The sequence below is a fragment of the Lemur catta genome, chromosome 2 (assembly GCF_020740605.2).
Source record: "Lemur catta isolate mLemCat1 chromosome 2, mLemCat1.pri, whole genome shotgun sequence".
NCBI lineage: Eukaryota > Metazoa > Chordata > Mammalia > Primates > Lemuridae > Lemur > Lemur catta.
Window position 1 is genome coordinate 111250660 of NC_059129.1, and position 22967 is coordinate 111273626.

At 36.6% G+C, this 22967-nt stretch overlaps 1 protein-coding gene across 1 annotated transcript; it reads left to right on the forward strand.

Moving 5' to 3' along the window:
* Positions 1 to 3181: 3181 nt before the first annotated feature.
* Positions 3182 to 16510, forward strand: GJA1 (gap junction protein alpha 1). The gene is made up of 2 exons (XM_045544277.1): positions 3182 to 3437; positions 13586 to 16510. The coding sequence occupies exon 2, from the start codon at positions 13602 to 13604 to the stop codon at positions 14748 to 14750; it is 1149 nt and encodes a 382-aa protein (XP_045400233.1). The 5' UTR covers positions 3182 to 3437; positions 13586 to 13601; the 3' UTR covers positions 14751 to 16510.
* The last annotated feature ends 6457 nt before the right edge of the window (positions 16511 to 22967 follow it).

Sequence of the window (22967 nt, forward strand, 5' to 3'; positions counted from 1 at the left end):
ATATAACAATTTTAAACTGACCTCCATTGCCCATGTTTTAAATTGTCAGTCAGCTATCTTTACCTAAATGTTTCAGTTCTTCATACCCAATTTTCCAAACTGAAATTATTATATCTCTTTCAGCAGATCAGTCTCTCTCCTAACTTCCTTTTTTGTGTTAGTAATATTTTCCCAAGCAAAACTCCGGAATCAATTTCCACAGCCTCCTCTCTCCTGTCCTCCCATTCATCTGTCATAAAGTTCTGATAATTCTATTTTCTTTTCCTTTTCTACTGCTAGTACCTTAGTTTTCAGGTTCTTATAGCTCACTCCTCTCCCATTACAAGTCCCTAGTCTATAGCCACCAATTATTTTTGAATGTTTATGCTATTCACTGAGGTAAATATCATCCACCAGAGTTTGTGTGAGATAAGCATTTAAAGTCCTTAAAAATTACTCCCTCTCTTAAAATTTCAGAAATTGGTATTTTGAAACAAAGGTAAAAATTCAAAACTGCAGTTGGTTCTCATATTGAGAAATACTTCTCACAATTCTGAAAAAAATCTACCTTCCACTGTGTCAATAATGTGCACTTCTTAAAGCACATATCCACATGGATAGAACAAACTCAAAGGCCTGCCCCATGGAGGAGCCTCAAGAAGCCCTGCAGAAGATAGAAACTGTAAGTGACTGTCCCTCATTCTTCAAAGAGCAGTGTAGCCTGACTGGCAAATCAGGCTGCATCCATCTCTTCTACATAGACAAGGTCTGGCAATCAGAGAAGGTACAGTTCTGGGAAATCAGTGTTTATATTAATGAAATGGCATTGACAGTTCTGAGAATATGAGAAAAACACATTTTAAAAAATCTATCCCACAAGTTTTTGCAAAACATTCCAACAGAGACAAGCTTCTAAGGTCAGATAAGTGAGATACTTTTGAAAAAATTATATTTATAGGTCAGAATATAACTCACCAACTCTGCTAGAGTATGAGATAAAACAGAAGTTGCTACTACTAGTCATTTAGAGACTCTGCTAGGTGTCCATGAGAGAACACTGTGTTGTTAATGTTCCGACACGTAAGCCTTTCACATAACCCAGCTGCCTTGAGCATTATTACCTATAGATCATATTTTAGTGCCATTATTGCAAAGGAGAAGATTCTATAGACTGTCATATCAATGTTCTTTTGATAAAAGCATTTTGAGAGCTTTTATCAATGATCACTAAATAATAATTTTAGAAATACAAGACACAGTGCATTCATATATTAGAAGCAATTATTTAATTAGTGGCTCATGCTACCACTAATCCCTTTGGTGCAGAAAATGGTTCCAGTGATATCCCTGAATAATTTAATTTAGTAGAAAGAAGTTTTTTAGTTCTATTTCCAGTTGGTTATATAGGTAATAGGTTGAAAGGAAAAGGTAGCATAATAGTTAGGTATCAGTCTCCTTCTATAGACCCAATAAAACATAAATAGAAATAAACACAATTTTTTGTTTTCAAACCTCTATTATAAAACAGTCAATCACAACTTTTATGCAACTAATTCCAAATTAGCATCATAATGTTTTTAATAAAATGGATATTATCAGTAATAATTGTAGTTGACAAATATTTTACAAAAGTAATCATTGTGTAAATTAAATGAAGCACAGACTTCTTTTTTTATAAAAAGGAAAGTATTTCTTATGATAAAAAGAATAAATCATATTTTCATGAATGTGTTCTAAATGGAATGAAATAATTTTTAGTTAAGACAAAACAATAGATTCATTTGAAGGAAAGGACAATATAAATATAATACCAAAATAATACTTATAGGTTGCTGTTTCTGAAAACTTGAAAGTCAGATCACAATTTCTTCTTCCATAATACCTTTTTTCCCCTTCCTCAACTTAAAAACTGTACCATTAGAAATAGATAGCTAAACAAATAAGAAGGCAAAATAAGAAGAAATAGATAGCTAAACAAATAAGAAGTCTTAAAACTGCAATATTTCAAAAGATGTTTTATTAGTCATTTCAGTGAAAGTATATTTAGGGAAAGCTGTCTACAAGGAAATAGTTGCCATCTTTCTTTTTTCTATTTGTATTAGTGAGAAAAAGGTTAGGAATATTAAGGCTGGATGAGTTTGCCTTGCTTCCAGAGAATAATGGCCAAGATGTTTCCCTGCCCAACCTCGGAGCATAACTGAAGCCTGTTTATGAGGAATTGTCCTACCACAGCCCTGTGCTACGGCATCTAGGGAGCCCTTAAGTGAGCTGTCTGCTCTAAGAATGAGGCCACATGACTCAGGCCACTATAAACTCTAATGCAGAGTCCTGAAGAGAAAGAGTCTTGGAAGTGGTGGAGAAGCACATAAAGATTATATGCCCAGCTCTACTGTCATTGGGCAGAAAACTCTCTAGTGGGCTTTAGAGGGGAGATGATCTTAATGAAGGTTGAATAGTTTGGGGACCCACTTAATGCCAACTACAGACAACTATAGTCTGTATTTGACTTAAAAAATCCCAACATTTCACTACAGATTTAGATTTTTAGTATGTTGGCCTGAATAGGCTGAGATATCATAAACTTTCAATTTCCTGGAGATTGGGTAGAAGTCAGATATCAAGATTTCACAAACAAAACATATATGTTTTGCTAAACTGAAAAAGTAAAAATTCAAAGCCATCAGAGGGTCTGAAGATGGACTGAGGATGGACATACCACCATATATGTCCCATTTTTGAAAGGTCTCTCTTCCATCCCCCCATTTCCTTTGTTAATTGTCCCTATTTAAATTAAGAGTAAGGAAATTAGATCATCAAATAGGTCACTCACACCCACCTCTAACTTCATCCACCTTGGTCAATATGAAACCAGTTTGCACTGGTTATACTATTCTCCAACATTTTTATTTACTGTAAATTTTTTTGTATTTTAGACAATGTTATATTACAAAATACACAAGTTTTCATTATCCCTGATTTTTTTGTGAAACAAGCACTAAAACCAGTAATTTTTATCTGTAAGGAGTAACTCCAAGTACAGGCATTCATGTCTCTAAGGCTATTTTATTTTTTCTTATCAGCAAATATAAACTACAACTTTATCTTGACCTGGCTACTCCTCTCTGCCTCTTCTCTCCCTACCCTCCACGTTCACCAGTCTCCTCTCCACCTCCTCCCCCTCTTTCCTTTTGCCCTCCCCTTCCTTCTAGCCCCTCCTCCTAGTTGAGTCAGTGGCTTGAAACTTTTAAAAGCTCTGTGCTCCAAGTTACAAAAAAGCTTTTACGAGGTATCAGCACTTTTCTTTCATTAGGGGGAAGGCGTGAGGAAAGTACCAAACAGCAGCAGAGTTTTAAACTTTAAATAGACAGGTCTGAGTGCCTGAACTTGCCTTTTCATTTTACTTCATCCTCCAAGGAGTTCAATCACTTGGCGTGACTTCACTTCTTTTAAGAGAAAGAGTAAGTTTTTTTTTTTTAGTTTTATCTATTAGTTTCTTTTTCTACAAGTAAAACTTTTCTAAAGTTTTTAAATGTGTTAGATTTAGCTTTGGTTTATGATACTGTTAATGGAATGATGAATTTGCAAGTGTTTCTGTAGTTTTAAAATTGTATGGAATTTATCTTTTGACTGTTAGAAAAGTTTCTATTAATAATGCAACAGGTAAAAGATTCAAACCTTTCCAATTAGAATAAAGAACTAGTTCGCTGGATATTTGGTTCTTCATTTTAGAATATAATTTTATTTTTTCATAATCAGTAGGTGCTCTAATCTGTTCAGTGGGGGGCAGTTAGGGGCCTGGGTTGGGGATTTGACTACCTACAGCACAAAAATCAAAGTGCAAATTTGCTCAGCCTGCTTCCTATAGTATTCTGTACTTAACAGAATAAAGTGCTTTTTCATATGGAAATCTTGATTGATGTTCTATAGCCTTGCAAAGCAAACTCCTTTTGTAACTAAGTGCTTTGTTAAAACATCGTGGTTACTTGACTTCCACGTGGTTTCTTCCTAGAATTTCTCCCATTAAACAAAAAAGTATAAAATTCAGAGTGTTAATATTACAGTTTAAAAATCAACAGTAAATAGTTACTTTGTGTTAGCAACCACTATGGAAAGATTTGAGACCCTCAGGAGAGCTAGCTTTTACTTGACCACGTTGGCAATTCTGGAGATGAAATCTCTTGAGTGGGGGTGGTTACTTAAAGAACATGAGAGGAGGATAACAGAAAAGAGTGTATGCCAGGGTGCATTTCCAAAATCGTCTCCTAAAACGGTAGCTCCTAGAAAGAATAGGAAAAAGAAATTTCTCAAACAGCACTTTAGAGGGAGCTAAGACCCATCCCCCTGACCCCCTTCCATCTGCACGAACCGAACCCGCAACAGGCTTTAGAGTTCTGGGGCAGTGTTTTTGAGTTGGAGGTGCCAGGGTGCTAGCCAGTAGGTAAAGATTACACGAGTGTGTTGTTTTAAAGGGTTCAGTTTTTAAAACGCTTTTCTTGGTAACACACATTCTCTTAACCAGAAATGCAACCATGCATTTTTGTGCCCAGTAAGGATCTTCTGTTCTCTTTAAATCCACAGATTAATTAGATTCTTGATGTGACCCTGCAATTGAAGTTTTTGCACAGGGAATGCTGAAAAGCGAATAAAAATGAAAGCTTTCCTGAGCCCGCGCGGGGCGCCTCCTGCCATCTTAGCATCGGCCCGGCTCCCCGGGGCTCCTTCGCTGCCCGAACCAACCGGTTTTTGAGACATTTCCCTCAAATCCTTAAAAGTCAAAGCGAGTGCAGATCTGAGTTCTGCCACTGAAAAGGAACCCGAATGGGGGTGGGGGGAGTGGGAGGATGGGAGGAGAGATGGGCTTTGTGCCAAATGGTAGAAGAGCAGATAATTGATTTAATTAAAGTTGTCAATCTAATTTCTCATTCTTCTCACTCCCGTTCACAGTGTCCTTTTTTTCTTTTAACCTTGTTGAATCCTACTGTATAAGCGTGGGTAAAGAAACCTGAGTAGCTTGAGAATTATCGTGCTTAAATTGCACTTGTAACTCTCCGGGAAGTTCTTGAAACTTCCCGAGAATGAGGCGGGGCAGGGAAGGGGAAAAATAAAAGACCCTTAAGGAAAAGAGGCCAGAGCTAATGACGTGTCCTCAGGCAAATCAGGACAGGATTTGGAAACTCAAACCTTGAGTTCCGAGCAGGACGTCGCCTCCACTGTCCTTTAGCTCGCCATCACGTGTTTTCTCCGCACTTCTGGTGAAGCTTATCGATGAACCCTCCTTAACCCACATCATATCCATCCCCACCCAAAGGCGCGCTTCTGTTTCTCTCTAGGTGCAAAGTGGGGTGGGAAGAGGAGAGCTATAAAATGTGAAAACAAGCATGGCTTTATTTGGAGGTGGTTTAATTTCTTTTCCTTCCTGAACCAAGTTAGTAACGACAAGAAAGATGCTGAATCTCACCCTCCGAGAGTCGGGCACACTTGAACTCAGTCAAAAGTGTCCCCCAGAAGAAGACTAATTTTTCCTTTTGTACAAGAATTACTGAAAATAAAAGCCTGCAGTAATGCAGAGAAGATCTCATTAAACCAACCCACTCCAGAGACCGGAATAAGCCAGTTAGATAGAACACACCTTTGGGGAAAGAGTAGTTACTTCTGGGTAGGCCAAATTGACTGAAAATTATGCCAATGCGAGGAAATACATTTTGCCCTGGCAACATGTTGAATTCTATACTACTGGAACATGTTCCCCCAATGTGAATGCTTTGTACTTCTCAAAGTCAGGGTATAGTGGTCACCTGCCCTTTGCCTGCAAAATGCAGTGGTAGCGCTTTGCTCCTACTTTCTTCACTATTTAAACATGTTCCACATTTTTTAATACCGTTTGAAGTTTCTCGCCACAGCTGCCCCACCCACTCAGTTCCTCATCCTTTACAGTTGTGATTCCTGCAACGCTGACCCTTCAGGGGAAACAGTTCTTAAGATACTCCACAGAAGGCAGCTGAAAGGGTATACTTTCAGTTACTGAGAGTTACTTTGTTACTTACATATTTTCAATTCCACATAGAGAAGGTTGGAAAACTCCACGGGGTACATTCCTTTGTTTCTTTTGTAATATCCAGAGGTGTATCTTGGTTTGAGCCTTTATATATGATACCCGGAGGGAAAGGAATGATAGGGCAGTCTCCAGTGATTAATACCTTCCACTCCACCTTTCCTGTTGTTCTGACTTCCCCTTCAAGATTCTTAGCTGTTTGAATAGATGTGTTAGAACTTATCCAAACACACCAGTTCAGCTCTGGAGAGAAAAAATTATTATCTGGTATTTATCATTAATGTCAATATTCAATATGGATAATTCGAGTTTTTAAAAATCCCCAGAGTTTCATCCATCCATGGGAGATTTATATATATATATATATATATATTTAATTATTGGAATAACTGCCTAAATTCTCCACTTTGCATGTTTAAATTCACCATTTAGCTATGTATGTAAGACTGTCTTTTGCCAAAATTCAAATCATGGTTAATTCTTTTTTAATGTATCATTAGCTTTATAAAATTCCATAAATTTCACGTACCAATTTTCCCAGTTTTTAAAATAATTTTTAGAAAATGTTAATAATTTCTTAGATGCTATCTTGCTGAAAAGATACCCAAAATAAGAAAATAAATGAGCTAACTAAACTTTATTGAGCACCTACTGAGAGTTTCACGTGCATGAGTTATCTCATTCAATGCTCACTGAAGAAAATAGACTGTTCTTAATCAATACACTTGAGAGCCGTAAGGGTATGTTTATGTGATTACAAAATAAAAAGGCTATTCAATAAAAATAGTTAATTTAGAGGTGGAATTGAGGGTGGAGGCAGGAGAAACACCAAGAACTGATAGAAATATGGTTTTTAAGTTACTTAGATCACAGTTAAAGAACATAGCTTTGAGCTTGCACCTTCTGACTTAGGTTTTTCCCTCTGGCACCCTTAAATTGACCTTGAGAAACTTCTGTTAGTGGGAGAGTTAAGTGGCAGCTGTTGAACTAGAAAAAGGATTGTCTCTTTTGCGTAGGTATCATCCTCTCTTTTCATGGCCTTATCCCCCAATCCCGGTCTCATCTCAATCTGTGGAGGCTGACATAGGTTAACTATGTGATAAGGAAGGTAAGAGCCAGGGGAAAAAAAGGCCTGTTGGTGGTTTTTTTATTGTCTCCCTCCACCACCCCACAAAAAAAAAAAAAAAAATGCAGTTCGAATGTCATACATCAAATACCTGCAGAAGGCAGGGTGCGGTGGCTCACACCTGTAATCCTAGCACTCTGGGAGGCCGAGGTGGGCAGATTGCTTGAGCTCAGGAGTTCGAGACCAGCCTAAGCAAGAGTGAGACCCCTGTCTCTACTAAAAATAGAAAGAAATTATATGGACAGCTAAAAATAAATACAGAAAAATTAGCTGGGCATGGTGGTGCATGCTTGTAGTCCCAGCTACTTGGGAGGCTGAGGCAGGAGGATCGCTTGAGCCCAGGAGTTTGAGGTTGCTGTGAGCTAGGCTGACACCACAGCACTCTAGCCCAGGCAACAGAGTGAGATTCTGTCTCAAAAAAAAAAAAAAAAAACCTGCAGAAATGTGCAATTCTTTACAAAGGAAACTAAAGATTATCATAGAACCATGAGGCAGAATAGATGTTTACATAGACTAGGTTTGATATACCACAGAGTTAGGCTAACTATCTAGGTATAAATAAGGAAACAAAGATTGGGTATTATCTGATGAACTGGGAAGGTTTTCCATTGATATCAGATTCAAATCACTTAACTGCCTGCATAGACTATATAGACTTACTTACCAGACTATATAGAGATTTTATATTAACTAGGGTTAATATCAGCTGCTGCTCTTCCCCTTCTGAGCCCCCATACTTGTCATTCTTGAAATACACACAATTTTAATAACAGGCTAAATTAATTTTAATAAACAGTTTATTTCTTCTTGCAATAGTGTCCTTGGCTACAATAAAATCATGGGGTACAATAGGTGTTAGAATACCATAAAAGTGGAGGCACAACAGCCTAAGTTTTTTTTTTTCAATCTTAATCTGGAACACCTAACAGTGAAACTGAATATACATCCACGATACCCGATAAAGTTCTGTAAGAATCCTAACCATCATAAGGATCTCACCTAATAAATTCAAGCTCTTGGCCTTTTTTCTTCACTCAGCCCTATTGCCTGCTCGGGAATCATTTGAAAAGTACGGTTCAACAAACAATTCTCTGTTTCAGAGATTGCCACTTGAAAATTTAGCTGAATGAGATGATGACTATCCTTTACTGTGACTCCCCTTTTTAATTAATTTGAAACTTTAGAAGTTTGACATATATAATCACCATTAAGAGACTCTCAAAGATATAGTCAAAAAAGTTGGTGAAACCTGGTGCCCCTCGTTTTTTGCACAATATATTTTTGGATCAGGCCCCATTAATTCACTCAACACATATTAATGCAGCATCCCTTACTCTTTCTTACTCTTAAGCACTGGGGATACAGCACTGAGCAAAGCAAACTCCCTCAAGGAGCTCACATTCTAGTATAGGAACACAGATAGTCTTTTCCTTGGAAGAATACAGATAATAAACAAGTAAATATTTACTATATCAAGTAGAGCTAAGGGTAATTTAAAAAAAAAAAAACAGGGCAAAGGGAATAGGAAATGACAGAACTGGGGAAAGGATGTTGCTATTTCATACTGGTGGTCAGAAAAGTTGGCTGGTGAGGTGAGACCTGAAACAAGTGAGGAAGTGAGCCACGTGGATGGAGCAGAGCTGATCAAAGCAGATCAGTGTGTTTGTGGGATTGTTTTTCAAGATTGACTGTTTGCTCTGAGAAAGGTTGGCAAGCAGGGTAACCAGGCTGTGACATGAAACCCGAAGAGAGATGATGATGGCTGAGATCAGCCTAAGAGCAAGGATGGTGGTAAGGATCAGTCACAGTCTGGTTATATTTTGAAGATAGTCTATAGTACTTGGCTGATGGACTGAATACGGGTTATGGTGATTATGTGTGTATACGAATATTACCACAAAGAACATGTGGCTGTTGTAAGCGTACAGGAATAGTCACAACTGATCTCACCCCACAACGTTTACTGCAAGGGACAGGGGTTCTTATAAAAGTTAAAGAAAACCATTAGAAGGGTTTACATTTGAGTATTTGGCTATAAAGATGTTTGGTTTTAGTACATTAGAAACATGCATAGCATTTCCCTTCTCCCCCAAGAAACCCATTAAATGATTTTATCAGGAACTTCCATAGACATTTCCTTATGAATTTTTAGGCTCCGATTTTCTTCTTTCAGAATTTAATGACCTTCATCTTCCCTAAGTGTTTACTTTCAATTATAAAAAAAGATGATAGACAGTAAATCTCACTCTAGTTATCAATGGTCCTACTTACCTTTATTTGTTTAAGTCTCTACTCTGAACTCATTATAGTTGTCTCTTCTTGGGATAATCTTTAAAATTGAAAGTAAAATGTTTTCTAATTCTAATAATTATTAGGTTATTAATGACATGGAGAGACTTGACTGCAGCTTCGGCACAGTGATTTGTTTTTAAGGCTCAAGAGGGACAGTCAATTGTAATTTAAAATTGAAGCTTTATTTTTAAGGGATTTCATTTGGATTAAAGAGTTTAGTCCTTGTGCTCTCAGGGAGTGGCAGATGGAGGTTCAGGAAGTGAAAAGGGGCTGTGGAGCCGAGGATGAGCTCAGTTCCAGGTGCCCAGAAAGCCCCTTACTCCTCATGCTTGGCCCTTTGGACTTTTTAGACTCTTTACATTTCCCTCACTCCTAAATATTTTGAACAAGAAAGCACTAGAAATGTCAAGAAACCATTGTTTTCCTGCTGGCCTAAAACATTACTTCAAAATTCCCTGGGATATTTGTTTAAAAAGGTAACAATAAAACAAAAAAACACCCTTGTTTCCCATGCTTCGTCCTCTAGAAGTTCAGATTCATACAGACTGGTGAGGGCCAGGACTGTATGTTTTTAACAAATGCTGTCAAGTGATTGTGATGCAGTTCAGGAAACCACTGTAAAGGGACCAGAGGGACCTCCGGCAGGCCATACTTAGTGCCTGCAGCTTTGGGCATCTAGTCTAGGGGGCCATGAAGAGCAATGGAAAATGTGATCTAACATGGCACAAAGAAGGCACAAGAAGGGTAGACCAGCTGCTCTCAGGAATCTGTTCTTAATGAGAATTTTGCACAACTCTTTATCAACCGAGGCCTACTATATGAAGCACCAACTTAGGAACCTAGAGGTAGAGGCATGAATGTACATGATACGTTCGGCCACCTTGGTGTCCTCATGTATCAAATAAGAAACATACCTGTCTCATATTGGTAAATGCAAATGTGGTATATAATCTGTAGATCAAGGCCAGAGATTCTGTAAGGGCATATACTTACATCCTTTCCTTATAAAAGGATGTTTCCTTGTAATTACGCCCTTTCCTTATAAAAGGACATTAAAATTTTAAGTAAGAGTTGGAAAAATAAAAATATTAAACCAGGTTTGGTAGAGAGGAGAGGAACAGCCAGTTGACAGAAGTTTTGATTCACGGCAAAATGAGCAACTACCAAAATAAGCTAACTATTTTTGTTACCTCTTCTTGGGAGTCATAGGATAAGCTGTCACATTAAACATTATTTCATGGTATCTGTGATAGTGGTACTGACAGGTATCTACATGTTACAGGATCCTAGGTGTCCAAGTGGATAATTCATATTGTATTCAGATGAAAGAGCATAACTCATTAATGCAAATGACAACCGCATGGGTGATTAAAAGAAAAGACAACTTTGCAATTAAATTGCTGGTGTAATACAAAAGAACTACCTAGAGAACTGCCTGGTGACCCAGTTCACATACTATATGACCGTGGAGTATTTTTGTGGAATTTCAGAATTATATGAAAGTCAAATGTTATTTAACATGGAATGTAAAAAAAAACTTAGTAATGAATCACCATAAGCATCTACATAATCATATTTTACTTTGAATAATGATAAAACACTAAAATTATAACTTCTGTTGTGCCCAGTCATATTTCCAAACATGTTAGGTTTGTCTTCAGCTCTATCATTGCATGAATGTGATGAGATGTATGCAAACAGTTTATCATTTTATGCTTGATTGTTTTTGTTATTTTTCCCCCCAGCAATTGGAATATCTGAGCAAAAGCAGATGACACTGGCAAAATACTGTATTTTTTTACAAACAGAATTAGGGCCAATTTACACATCATCACATAGAAACTGTCTGTTGATACAGCTCCAAAAATCCTGTTATGTTTGTTTGACCCTCGTGGACTATACTTCTTTATTCCCAGTCTAGTATTTTCTGTTAAATTGTAGGGTTTTTTCTTTTGCATTCTCTCACCATCAAATTGTCCATCAAGACTAAATTACTCCCTCACTTCAAGCTTTCCCTTGGCTATTTAACTCTCTTTGACAACCCTGTAAGCCTTTGTTCTTTTTTGACTGCTCTTTTCATACATCAATTTCACTTTCTAACTTGTCACTTCAGAGTCTAAAATGACTCTTCCTAAAAGTAGAAGGGAAGCTCCCTTTTTATGACCTCTGGGACAGTATCATTTCTGCAGCCTGCCCACCCACCTCCCATTCTTATTCCAGCATTCTTTGGCACCAGTCTCTAGGCTGTCGTCAAATATACCCATCAAATGCTAATTTAGATAGCTCGTGCATAGGTTAGCTTTATGGCTTAGCCATCTCTTTGATCCATCCAGGAAATCCCAGGTCAGGTTCCATTTCATTTTTTAATGTCTTCTGTAGCCAGCAAATGCAGTCGTTAGACAGAAATGTAACATTGCATGATGGGGAAGAAGACTCCCCTGGATTTTTCCTTCCTACAAGGAGAATACGGCCTATAGTTCAACACCAGATGAGAAACTCCTTTATATTCAGATAGTGAACATAAGTCTAAGAAGCCTACATAATCCTACTTTTAGTTACACTATTTAGAATTCATTACTTAAGCTTCTGGAAAGTCTTTACTTTGCTTGTTTTTAATTATTAAATAATCTTTGATTACTTCATCCTTTTCTAAACCCTCCAATTACTCCTCTCTGCTAAAAATTAGCCTGTATTCTCTATGCCTCCCACATGTCATGGTATTCACTTCTTCCCAGCTTTCAGCCATGGTTAAGATTGTATATATCAAAGCATGGAAACATTTCTAGCTTTAGTGCAGCTTTACTATACTTTTAAAACCAGTGTGATGCATTGAAAAGGTTTGGCCTGGGGATGTGAGTCTTCTTCTGGCTCTATCTGTAGCTGAATATTTCCTATAACCTGAGAACCTCAATTTTTATCAGTTAAATGGATGATTGGCAATTAGAAGCATAAATTGAACTAGACGACTTTAGGAATATTTGTCAGTTCTACAGACTTAAGTTTTTTTCACATCCCCATTAATGGGGAAGTCCTATGCTTAAGATACCTAGATATTGATAAGAAGTTAAATTGAATGTATACACTGAATGTAAAGCCCAGTAAGGGAACTTTAAAGTATACAACAATCAAAACATGGAAACCATCTTTTTTTGCTGAAGAAAACATTCTGAAGTAGTCCTTTTTTATTTCTAAGGTTATAAGTAGTATTGAGACAAATTGAACTTTTTACTTGAAATATGATGTGTATTAAGAGTTTGTTTTTTGAACTAGTTCTTGTATATGACACATTGTGTCAAAATAGCGTATTTCAGTACAACCTATTTTTTCTCTGGACAGAAGACAGACTTCTAAGCCACATAAGTCACTCCTTAAGAATAAACAGCTGGGCACAGTGGCACAGGCCTATAGTCCTAGCTCTTCGAGAGGCTAAGGCATACAGGAGGAAGGGTTGAGCAGCCGGAGCAACATAGCAAAACTCTATCTCTTAAAAAAAAAAAAAAAGAAGAAGAAGAAGAAGAAACCAAAAAGTATAAATGACTATAATATAAAGTATGCACAAATTACACTTGATATACCATTGAGAAACATTTCAGATTAAAATTAGAAATAAATGCTATATAATAGTATGAAAGTTTGGGAACTGAGCTTGTGTGTGTATTGTGTGTTCATGAGTGTTCTTACCTCAATTCTTAGATACCTGTGCTTTAAATAACATACATCAGCATTTTGCTTAGGCATGTATCCAGACACAGGCCTACCAGGCAAGAACTGTTCTCATTTATCAGACAAATAAAATAAGCAGAGACACTTAGCACAGACAGCTTCTCAAGTCACATGGCAAGGCAGTAGTTGAGCAAATAATACATCTTCACAGCTTAAGATTGCAATTTACTCTCTGTCACATAGGCTCTGTTGCTTCTAAGACTTACTTTATCTTAAAAAAAAAAAAAGTTAAGTGTTAGACCTCTGTGGGGGGAATCGGAACCGGAAGAATTTTGCACTTGGTCTTTTTTTGAAAAGTACTGGTAAGATATGAGATCTTTTGCAATATTTTGACTATCAGCTGAAAGAGAATATATGTTAAACTGATAATTCGCAATCCTTGATCATGTAGTCGTCCTTTTGTTTCTTTTCAGGTGGTGCCCTGGCAACATGGGTGATTGGAGTGCCTTAGGCAAACTCCTTGACAAAGTTCAAGCCTACTCCACTGCTGGAGGGAAGGTGTGGCTATCAGTCCTTTTCATTTTCCGAATCCTGCTGCTGGGGACAGCAGTTGAGTCAGCTTGGGGTGATGAGCAGTCTGCCTTTCGTTGTAACACTCAGCAACCTGGTTGTGAAAACGTCTGCTATGACAAGTCTTTCCCAATCTCTCATGTGCGCTTCTGGGTCCTCCAGATCATATTTGTGTCTGTACCCACACTCTTGTATCTGGCTCATGTGTTCTATGTGATGCGAAAGGAAGAGAAACTGAACAAGAAAGAAGAGGAACTCAAAGTTGCCCAAACTGATGGTGTCAATGTGGAGATGCACTTGAAGCAGATTGAAATAAAGAAGTTTAAGTATGGCATTGAAGAGCATGGTAAGGTGAAGATGCGTGGGGGTTTGCTGCGAACCTACATCATCAGTATCCTCTTTAAGTCTGTCTTCGAGGTGGCCTTCTTGCTGATCCAGTGGTACATCTATGGATTCAGCTTGAGTGCCGTTTACACTTGCAAAAGAGATCCCTGCCCACATCAGGTGGACTGCTTCCTCTCTCGCCCCACGGAGAAGACCATCTTCATCATCTTTATGCTGGTGGTGTCCTTGGTGTCTCTTGCCTTGAATATCATTGAACTCTTCTATGTCTTCTTCAAGGGGGTTAAGGATCGTGTGAAGGGAAAGAGCGATCCTTACCATGCTACCACTGGCCCACTAAGCCCCTCCAAAGACTGTGGATCTCCAAAATACGCATATTTCAATGGCTGCTCTTCACCAACCGCTCCCCTCTCACCCATGTCTCCTCCAGGGTACAAGCTGGTTACTGGCGACAGAAACAATTCTTCTTGCCGCAATTACAACAAGCAAGCAAGTGAGCAAAACTGGGCTAATTACAGTGCAGAACAAAATAGAATGGGGCAGGCAGGAAGCACCATCTCTAACTCCCATGCACAGCCTTTTGATTTCCCCGATGATAACCAGAATTCTAAAAAACTAGCTGCTGGACACGAACTACAGCCACTAGCCATCGTGGACCAGCGACCTTCGAGCAGAGCCAGCAGTCGCGCCAGCAGCAGACCTCGGCCTGATGACCTGGAGATCTAGATACAGGCTTGAAAGCATCAAGATTCCACTCAATCGTGGAGAAGAAAAAAGGTGCTGTAGAAAGTGCACCTTAGGTGTTAATTTTGTTCCAGCGGAGGTGGTACTCAAAAGCCTTAGTCATGAGGCTTAGAAAGAAAACAAAGACATTAGAATACCTAGGTTCATTGGGGGTGTCTGGGATAGGTGGGTGGAGAGGGAGGGGATAAGAAAGGTACACGTTGGTATTTAATGTAGTGGATTCAATGAACTTAAATTCTAAATAAGAGTTCCATTGGGTGATACACAAATAAGGGCTTTTTCTCCCCCTGACACCTCGAAGAATTGTTCTGTGTATGTGAAAGAGTGGGTGATAATTGTGGCTAAATATTTTTGTTTTTTAACCAAGAAACTGAAATAACTTTGGCCAGGAATAAATACTTCCTGAACATCTTCTTTTCAATAAGGAAAAGATGGAGGATTGTCCTTATGTCCCTGCTAAAACATTCCATTGTTAAAATTTGCACTTTGAAGGTAAGCTTTCTAGGCCTGACCCTCCAGGTGTCAATGGACTTGTGCTACTATATATATATATATTTTTTTTATTGGTATCAGTTTAAAATTCAGACAAGGCCCACAGAAAAAGATTTTCCATGCATTTACAAATCTCAGCATTGTATTTACATTCTTTTTGCATCCACTTTCACCATATCATTACCATCACTTTTTCATCATTCCTCAGCTACTATTCACATTCATTTAATGGTTTATGTAAACATTTTTAAAACAATTGGGACGTCACTTAACATTTTTTTTTGAGTTAGAGTCAGGGAAGCAAGCCATGCTCAATATTTAACAATCACTTGTATGTGTATGTGTGTGGAAGAGTGTGTTTTCTTTGTCATGTATTGGTACAAGCAGATGCAGCATAAACTCACAAACACAGATTTGAAAATAATTCACACTCAGTGTTCAAATTTGAACCTTTCTCATGGATTTTGTGGTGTGGGCCAATATGGTGTTTACATTATATAATTTCTGCTGTGCAAGTAAAGCACACTTTTTTTTTTTTTTTTTTTGCCTAAAATGTTTTGCCCCATGTATCCTATTATGGATACTGGTTTTGTTAATTATGATTCTTTTTCTTTTTTTCTCTCTCTTTTTTTTTTAGAATATAGCAGTAATGCTATTACTGAAATGAATGATTTCCTTTTTCTGAAATGTAATCATTGATGCTTGAATGATAGAATTTTAGTACTGTAAACAAGCTTTAGTCATTAATGTGAGAGACTTAGAAGAAATGCTTAGAGTGGATTATTAAGTATGCCTAAATGAATTTTGCAGTAACTGGTATTCTTGGGTTTGTCCTACTTAACAATAATTCAGAACTTGTATTCTATTATGAGTTTGACAGTCTTTGGAGTGATCAGCAACATTGATGTTTGCACTAAGATTTTATTTGGAATGCAAGAGAGGTTGAAAGAGGATTCAGTAGTACACATGTAACTAATTTATTTGAACTATATCTTGATGACACCTACCAGTTTCTTCAAATGCCATTTTTAAACTCATCACAGATGATTGGTGAAAATGCTGAGTATTATACTGTTCTTGCACATCAGTTACATAAACAGTTTTGTACCATGAAAAATACTAATTTGTTTGACATTCCATGTTAAACTACTGTCATGTTCAGCTTCATTGCATGTAATATAGACTTAGTCCATCAGATCATGTGTTCTAGAGAGTGTTCTTTATTCAATAAAGTTTTAATTTAGTATAAAGATAGCCTCTATATTCCATGTGATTTTTAAAACTTCTTTATTGCATCTATTCGGTTATTAAAAATATTTCTATTGGTTATGAGGACTTGGGCAAGTAAGATTCACATTTTCAGGGATTTTTAAAAGGACAATATTTATCATTAGCCAAGTTGTGCAACATTGATTATAAACATTTTTGGATATTTACTCAACTGAGAAGAAGATAAAGTATACAAGTGTTGAATCTGGAATATAACTTTAATGAGATGTGTGATAGAATTTGAAATGAGGTAATATTGAGTGACTTAGTAGATTATACATGACAGAAGTATGCACAAAACCCTATAAGGATGCTTAAATTTTAAAGCTGTAGAGCCATCTGGAGACATAAGAATAAATAAGAACAGGGTCAGTTTAAGTATAGTTTGCCCAGCAGCAAAAGAATGAAATAGATCTTGATAATTTTGTTACAAGACATTGTGAAAATACAGAAAACAAGATTTTAAAAATTGTTAATACTCAAGGAAAAATCAACCATTCAAAGGGAGTAGAACAATTCTAGGTAATTGATAATGTTGTATAATAGTTTTAAACAAAATACATTATCAATACATAAGTCATACTTCAAGAAAAGTTTTCTAACTTATTAAAATTGTTTATATAAACATTTATTGCTTACTGCATAGCAAACTAGTAAATTACTGAAGCATGAAAATATTATTAATTTACAAGTAATCTAGTCTAGTTTAGTTGCTGCTTTTTTATATCTTTTTTTTTTTTGAGATGGGGTCTGGCTATGTTATTATATTGCTCATGTTGGACTTGAGTGGTCTTCCCACCTCAGCCACCAAGTAGGAACTAGAGGTGTGTACCACCATGCCTGGCTTTTTTTTTTTTTCCTGGATGAACAAAGGTTATGTGATTTGTCTGAAGTCAGAGGATTATCACCAGTTTCCCAGTCAATTATTTGATATAATTAGTAGGGTTAACATTTCTTCAAGTACTATCATTTGGGTGGTTGAGAATCTGATGAGAGGCAAATTTTGTCTCTCTGTGCTTGTATTTACTATGGGGAATAGAGAGACATGATTTATTTGAATGTGTGTATCCTACAAATATACAGTGTATAAGGTGTAGATGGACAAATGAGTAGCCTGATGAATGATGAAGTGGTAGGGTGGAGATAAAAAATTTCTGATGCATGTGTGTGGAGGAGGGTGAGCAAGTTCATCTTTCAGAAATAGTCATATAAGACATCCTAAACATATCTCAACGTTAAGACTTTTCAGTATTTAAAACTATTATATATATCAGCCAGGTGCCGTTGCTCACACCTATAATCCCAGCACTTTGGCAGGCCAAGGCAGGAGGATTGCTTGAGCCCGGGAGTTTGAGGCTGCACTCCAGCCTGGGTGACAGAGCTAGATCCTGTTTCAAAAAATTATATATATGAATATGACATACATATTGTACATTTTATACCTGTACACAGTTGAAGAAACTATGGAAGTCTATGAAAGAGAGAGTCTCACCTCTCACCTCATTGTATTCCCCCGCATACACACCAGAGAAGTCTGGATTCCCAAAGGAAATCACTGTTAAAAATTTCAGACATCAACTAACCATGTGTCAGACACTTTATTAAGCAGTGGGGATTCATAAAATGACTAAAGTTTTTGTGCCCATGAAGCTTACAAGTTGAATTTTCCAGAAGTTTTGGAAGTTTATATTCCATTCTCTATTTGGTTTATCTTAATAGGCTACCTACTTTTACCAACTAAAAATTAAATTGAGGTGTGTTTAAAAATTGTGAGAAAGTTACGCAGTTTTACTCCACAAATATTAGACACCAATTTTTTACATAAAATTTCACGTTTAAAAAATTGGCAAATTTTAAGCTAGATACAATGGCACATGCCTGTAGTCCCAGCTATTCAGAGGCTAAAGCAGGAGTCCCGCTTTAGCTTCGAAAAGTGCTAGGCTTACAGGTGTGAGCCACTGCGCCTAGCCTGAATTAATTTTTCAAAAAAATTTAACTTAAATAGCCACATATGGCTGGTGCCTACCATATAGGGCAGCACAGTTTTAGTCTCATGGGAAAAAAGAGTTTTCTCTAATATTGGGTGGAAATGAGGAAAAGACGGTCATGACAGAAACAGGGAGGAACAGGGAAGAGAAGCTTTTCAAGGTCCTTTTCAGTCTTATTATTAACAGTATTTCTTATTTTATAAATAACGTGAAATTCTTATTTTAAGCAAAACCTCTGCCTTTACACAAAATTCCCTAGCCTTTTGATAGGTAATCATATATTTTATATTACCATTGTTTTAATTCAAAATTTTTTGCATAAAATTTTCTATTTTCAAAAGTGGCAAAACTGTCTAATATCTTTAGATATTATGAACAAATCCAGTGCCCTCATTTTGTTCTGTGCATTCTCACCCTAGCCCCTATATACTTTTATTAAACTTCTAGGCCAAGGGCTGTTCCTTTACCTTATTTTATGAAAATTGCTGAACCTCTCAACTTGCCCAGGGTGCTAGTTCCCTGCCCACACACTACCTCCTCTAAAAATTCCAAACTTCAGATTCCAACTTGCCAAAACATCTGTGCTTTGTACTTGGAGAGAGAGCAAAATAATGAAGTTTGGGGGCTTATTAAAATGTTAAAGTGAGTTCACTTTATAAACAGCACACCAACAGTGTAGAAACATGTTTATAATCTTTACTGGCTCCAAGATTCTGTCTTTACTTTTTCTTGGTTGGGCAAATATAGCTGAGCCTTTGGCATGTCAGAATTTGCAGCTGGCAATTTTCAGGACTCAAGAGGAGGCATGGAACAAACACGACAGAAACACTGCTTTGAGAAGACTAGAAAAGGAAGGGTATCGTGTAAAAAATAAAGCTAATTTTAAGGGAAAATTTGACATTTATTTCCCTGGTCTTCGAAAATGTAACTTTAAGTAAGATTATTTTTCTGGTCTCCGGATGTTTCTTTCAAATGACCAAATGCTTATTTGGGCTATGACATGTAGCGTAATTTCAATGCCCACACACTTCCCTGTTGAATATAAAAACAGTCTCAAGAGGCACTCACTTTAGAAGGCAAACCCTAGGCCTAGGTCTTACTTAATGCAATGTGTCATCTGCCCCCATGCTTACGAAATGAGATGAAGCTTGGTCTGTCTTTTGTGCTGGAGTCTTTTGTCAGTCAGTTACTCTTTACAAAACTGTTCATCAGAATTAGCAGAGATAGTAAAAAGTTTTTAGTTGCTATGGTAGCAGAAACCATAAAGGTTATTTTATTTAAAAACAAATAAAGAGAAGCATAACATTGCTTTCCACTTTGAAAAAACTCTAGTCAAAGTTAGACATTTCAGGTTGGGCACAGTGGCTCACACCTGTAATCTTAGCACTTTGGGAGGCTAAGGCAGAAAGATCACTTGAGGCCAGGAGTTCAAGTCCAGTCTGGGAAACATAGTGAGACCCCCATCTCTACAAAAAAAAAAAAAAAATAGACAGATGTGGTGGGTGATGCGCACCTATACTCCTAGCTACTTGGGAAACTGAGCCAAGAGGACTGCCATGAGCCTGGGAGTTGGAAGGTGCAGTGAGCTGTGATCATGCCATTGCATTCCAGTCTGGACAATAGAGTGACCAGTTCAAAAAACAAAACAAAAACAAAACTATGCATTTCAGATATCCAGGAATGTTTATTAATACTGAACACAGTTAACTACATTAGAAATCCTTTCTACAGGCCGGGCGCAGTGGCTCATGCCTGTAATCCTAGCACTCTGGGAGGCCGAGGAGGGAGGGTCACTTGAGCCCAGGAGTTTGAGGTTGCTGTAAGCTAGGCTGACGCCACGGCACTCTAGCCCAGGCAACAGAGCGAGACTCTGTCTCAGAAAAAAAAAAAAAGAAAGAAAGAAAAAAAAAACCTTTCTACAAAAATTTAAACTAACCTTAAGCCCAAATTGTGAGAAAATGGCTACAATTGAGGTTAACTCAAAGAACTCTAGAAGGTAAGGGTAAATAAAATATTGAGATGTGTTAAAACAGGACTTGAAGCCTCAACTCTAGCCAGAGTTCCAGAATCTGAATTGGCTGTTATTTTTGAAGAGTTTGATGTAGTTATGGCCCAATCTCAAATTCTCCTCAACTCAGAGCAACTGGAATTAAATTGACCTTAATAATTCTCCAGCATAGTAACTGCTAATCATCTAAGCTACTCATATAAAGACCTATTCAAAGATAGACATTACCAAAGAACTAAAGTCAGTGCTCATTCTGAGACAATTTTCTGTATTTTGGCCAAGATTGTTGATGACTGCCTTTTTGGGGGCAGATAATTTAAAAATCTTTGGGGGGAACCACCTTTCAATCATAAGTTTCAAATTTCAGTGAGACTGAAGTAATTTGGTAGTTAAACGTAACTGCATCCAGCATCCTGTCATCTGTAATTAAATGTAAGTTAAAACTATAAGAGAAAACTTGGGAAGGTAAGGCAGGAGGATCACTTGAGGCCAGGAGTTTGAGACCAACCTGGGCAACACAGCAAGACCTCTGTCTCTTTAAAGAAATATTATTATTAATAATAATATTCAAACTGCAACAGACTTATCTGTTATATTATTTTCTATATTTTTGAAATATTTAATAATTTCATAATTGATAATTTAAAAATTTTAAAAATGGCAGATATGAATTATAATGTAATTGAGGTTATTTCTTTCAGCTTTTAATCATATTTCTTCTCCATTTTCACAGTCTTAGTTTCTTCAGTCTAATCTATCGCTAGAATTTTCTGATTCATGACAGCTTAAAAAATATGCTTTCCTCTCACATTTCATTCATAACTGAAGTTTCAACTCTGTATTTTTTCTATCCTGAATCTACAGTTAAAGTTTAAATGAATTAAGTGGTATTAATATAAAGTTTCTATCAAATTCTTTCCCTTCTTTTTCTTGCTCACATTTAGAACAGATTTTTTTTTTTTGGTCAGAATTTGTTTGCTAATTTGTGGTATCAAACACTTCTCTTTGTCATACGTACCTTGACACCTTACACCTTGCTCTGCTTTTAAAAAACAAGTGCCAAGTTAAATATTTTAATAGTAACTCTGGAATAATCTACAAGATGTTTATTTAACCTTTGTAAAGAGTGTCATTGGAAACCATTAAAAAATTTGTTTAATTTTCATCTTTATTCTGGTCCTCACTTATCTGGAGGACTTGCAGTACTTTATAATTGAGTATAAGAACTGTAGGTGATAGTTATCTAAAACTCCAAACATGGCAAATGTGGGAATGAGGATGCCACTTGGCATTTGACCAGTGATTTTTAGTCAGCATCATAACCAAGCTTTATCTCTAAACTGATGATTCTACATAATATTTAGTTATTATGTGTGAGAGAGAAGGAGCTAGAGAATGTATTACAATTAACACTGAATTAGAGAAAAATTTCAGTGTAGGACTCTGATTAATAAAAGTACTCTAAACTTGTAAGAAGAAAAAAAAGTTCTGATAGAAAAGAGAAAGAGAAAAGTATAGTTAGTTATTTAAGAAATCTGAGAAATTTACAGCTTTTTTTTTTTGGTTTATAAACTGCATGTTTGCTTTGGAAATAAATTATTAAAAGAAAAAAATTTACCCTTTCAATTTGTCATGAATCAGTCTAACACAGTGCTAAGCACATAGTTTGTGGTAACAAAGATAATCTGATAATCACTTCAGGTATTTAGTTAGCATTTTGTTTTTCATTTAAAATATATTTTTAACAACCCTCTCAATTCGTGACTAAATGTAAGATGACCTTTGAAAAGCAGGCACTGTTTTTAAAAGCCACATTACATTAAGGCTACAAATGTTTTCAAGAATTAGAAACATGAATGTCTTAAGATTTTCCAAAAATCTCAGGACTTCTGGGGAATTTCCAATATTTGTAGGACATAAACTCTGTTGCCTCTTAACTTGGATAATCAATAAAAATGTGCTCTATGGTAAAAAGATATTTCAAGCAAAAATTATGTAAGTAGAATTAAATGAGAAATTTGCAAGAGAAGGTGTCTTAAAAAATTCTTGCCACATTAAATAAAATTTGATCTTGAGTTCATCCTTATGCACTACACATTTTAAGAGATGGTTCTTTAAACAAGTCTTGTGCCCTTTCTTGTATATTTTAGTATCTCCCCCCAAATCCATAAATACAACCATATGTCAGGGCAAAGCTGTATTGATGGTTTGGATATGGTATTCTTACTTCTATTTTTATCATTCATTTCTATTTATGGCAAGTAATATGTATTTTTCATCAATGATCAAATTTTGTATGTTTTTAGTTGTTTGTGAGCTAGAGGTTTGAGGAGTAGAATACTTTTCCTCTCATGCTTTTCAATGCCCATAATGTCAAACATGAATTTATTGAAAGTCTATCTAGAAATACTTTTTTAAAAAATTTATGGTTCCAGGAATTTT

What these genes read in the sequence shown, in the direction of transcription:
- GJA1 (XM_045544277.1), top strand. Translation starts at nt 13,602, where the DNA reads ATGGGTGATTGGAGTGCCTTAGGCAAACTCCTTGACAAAGTTCAAGCC.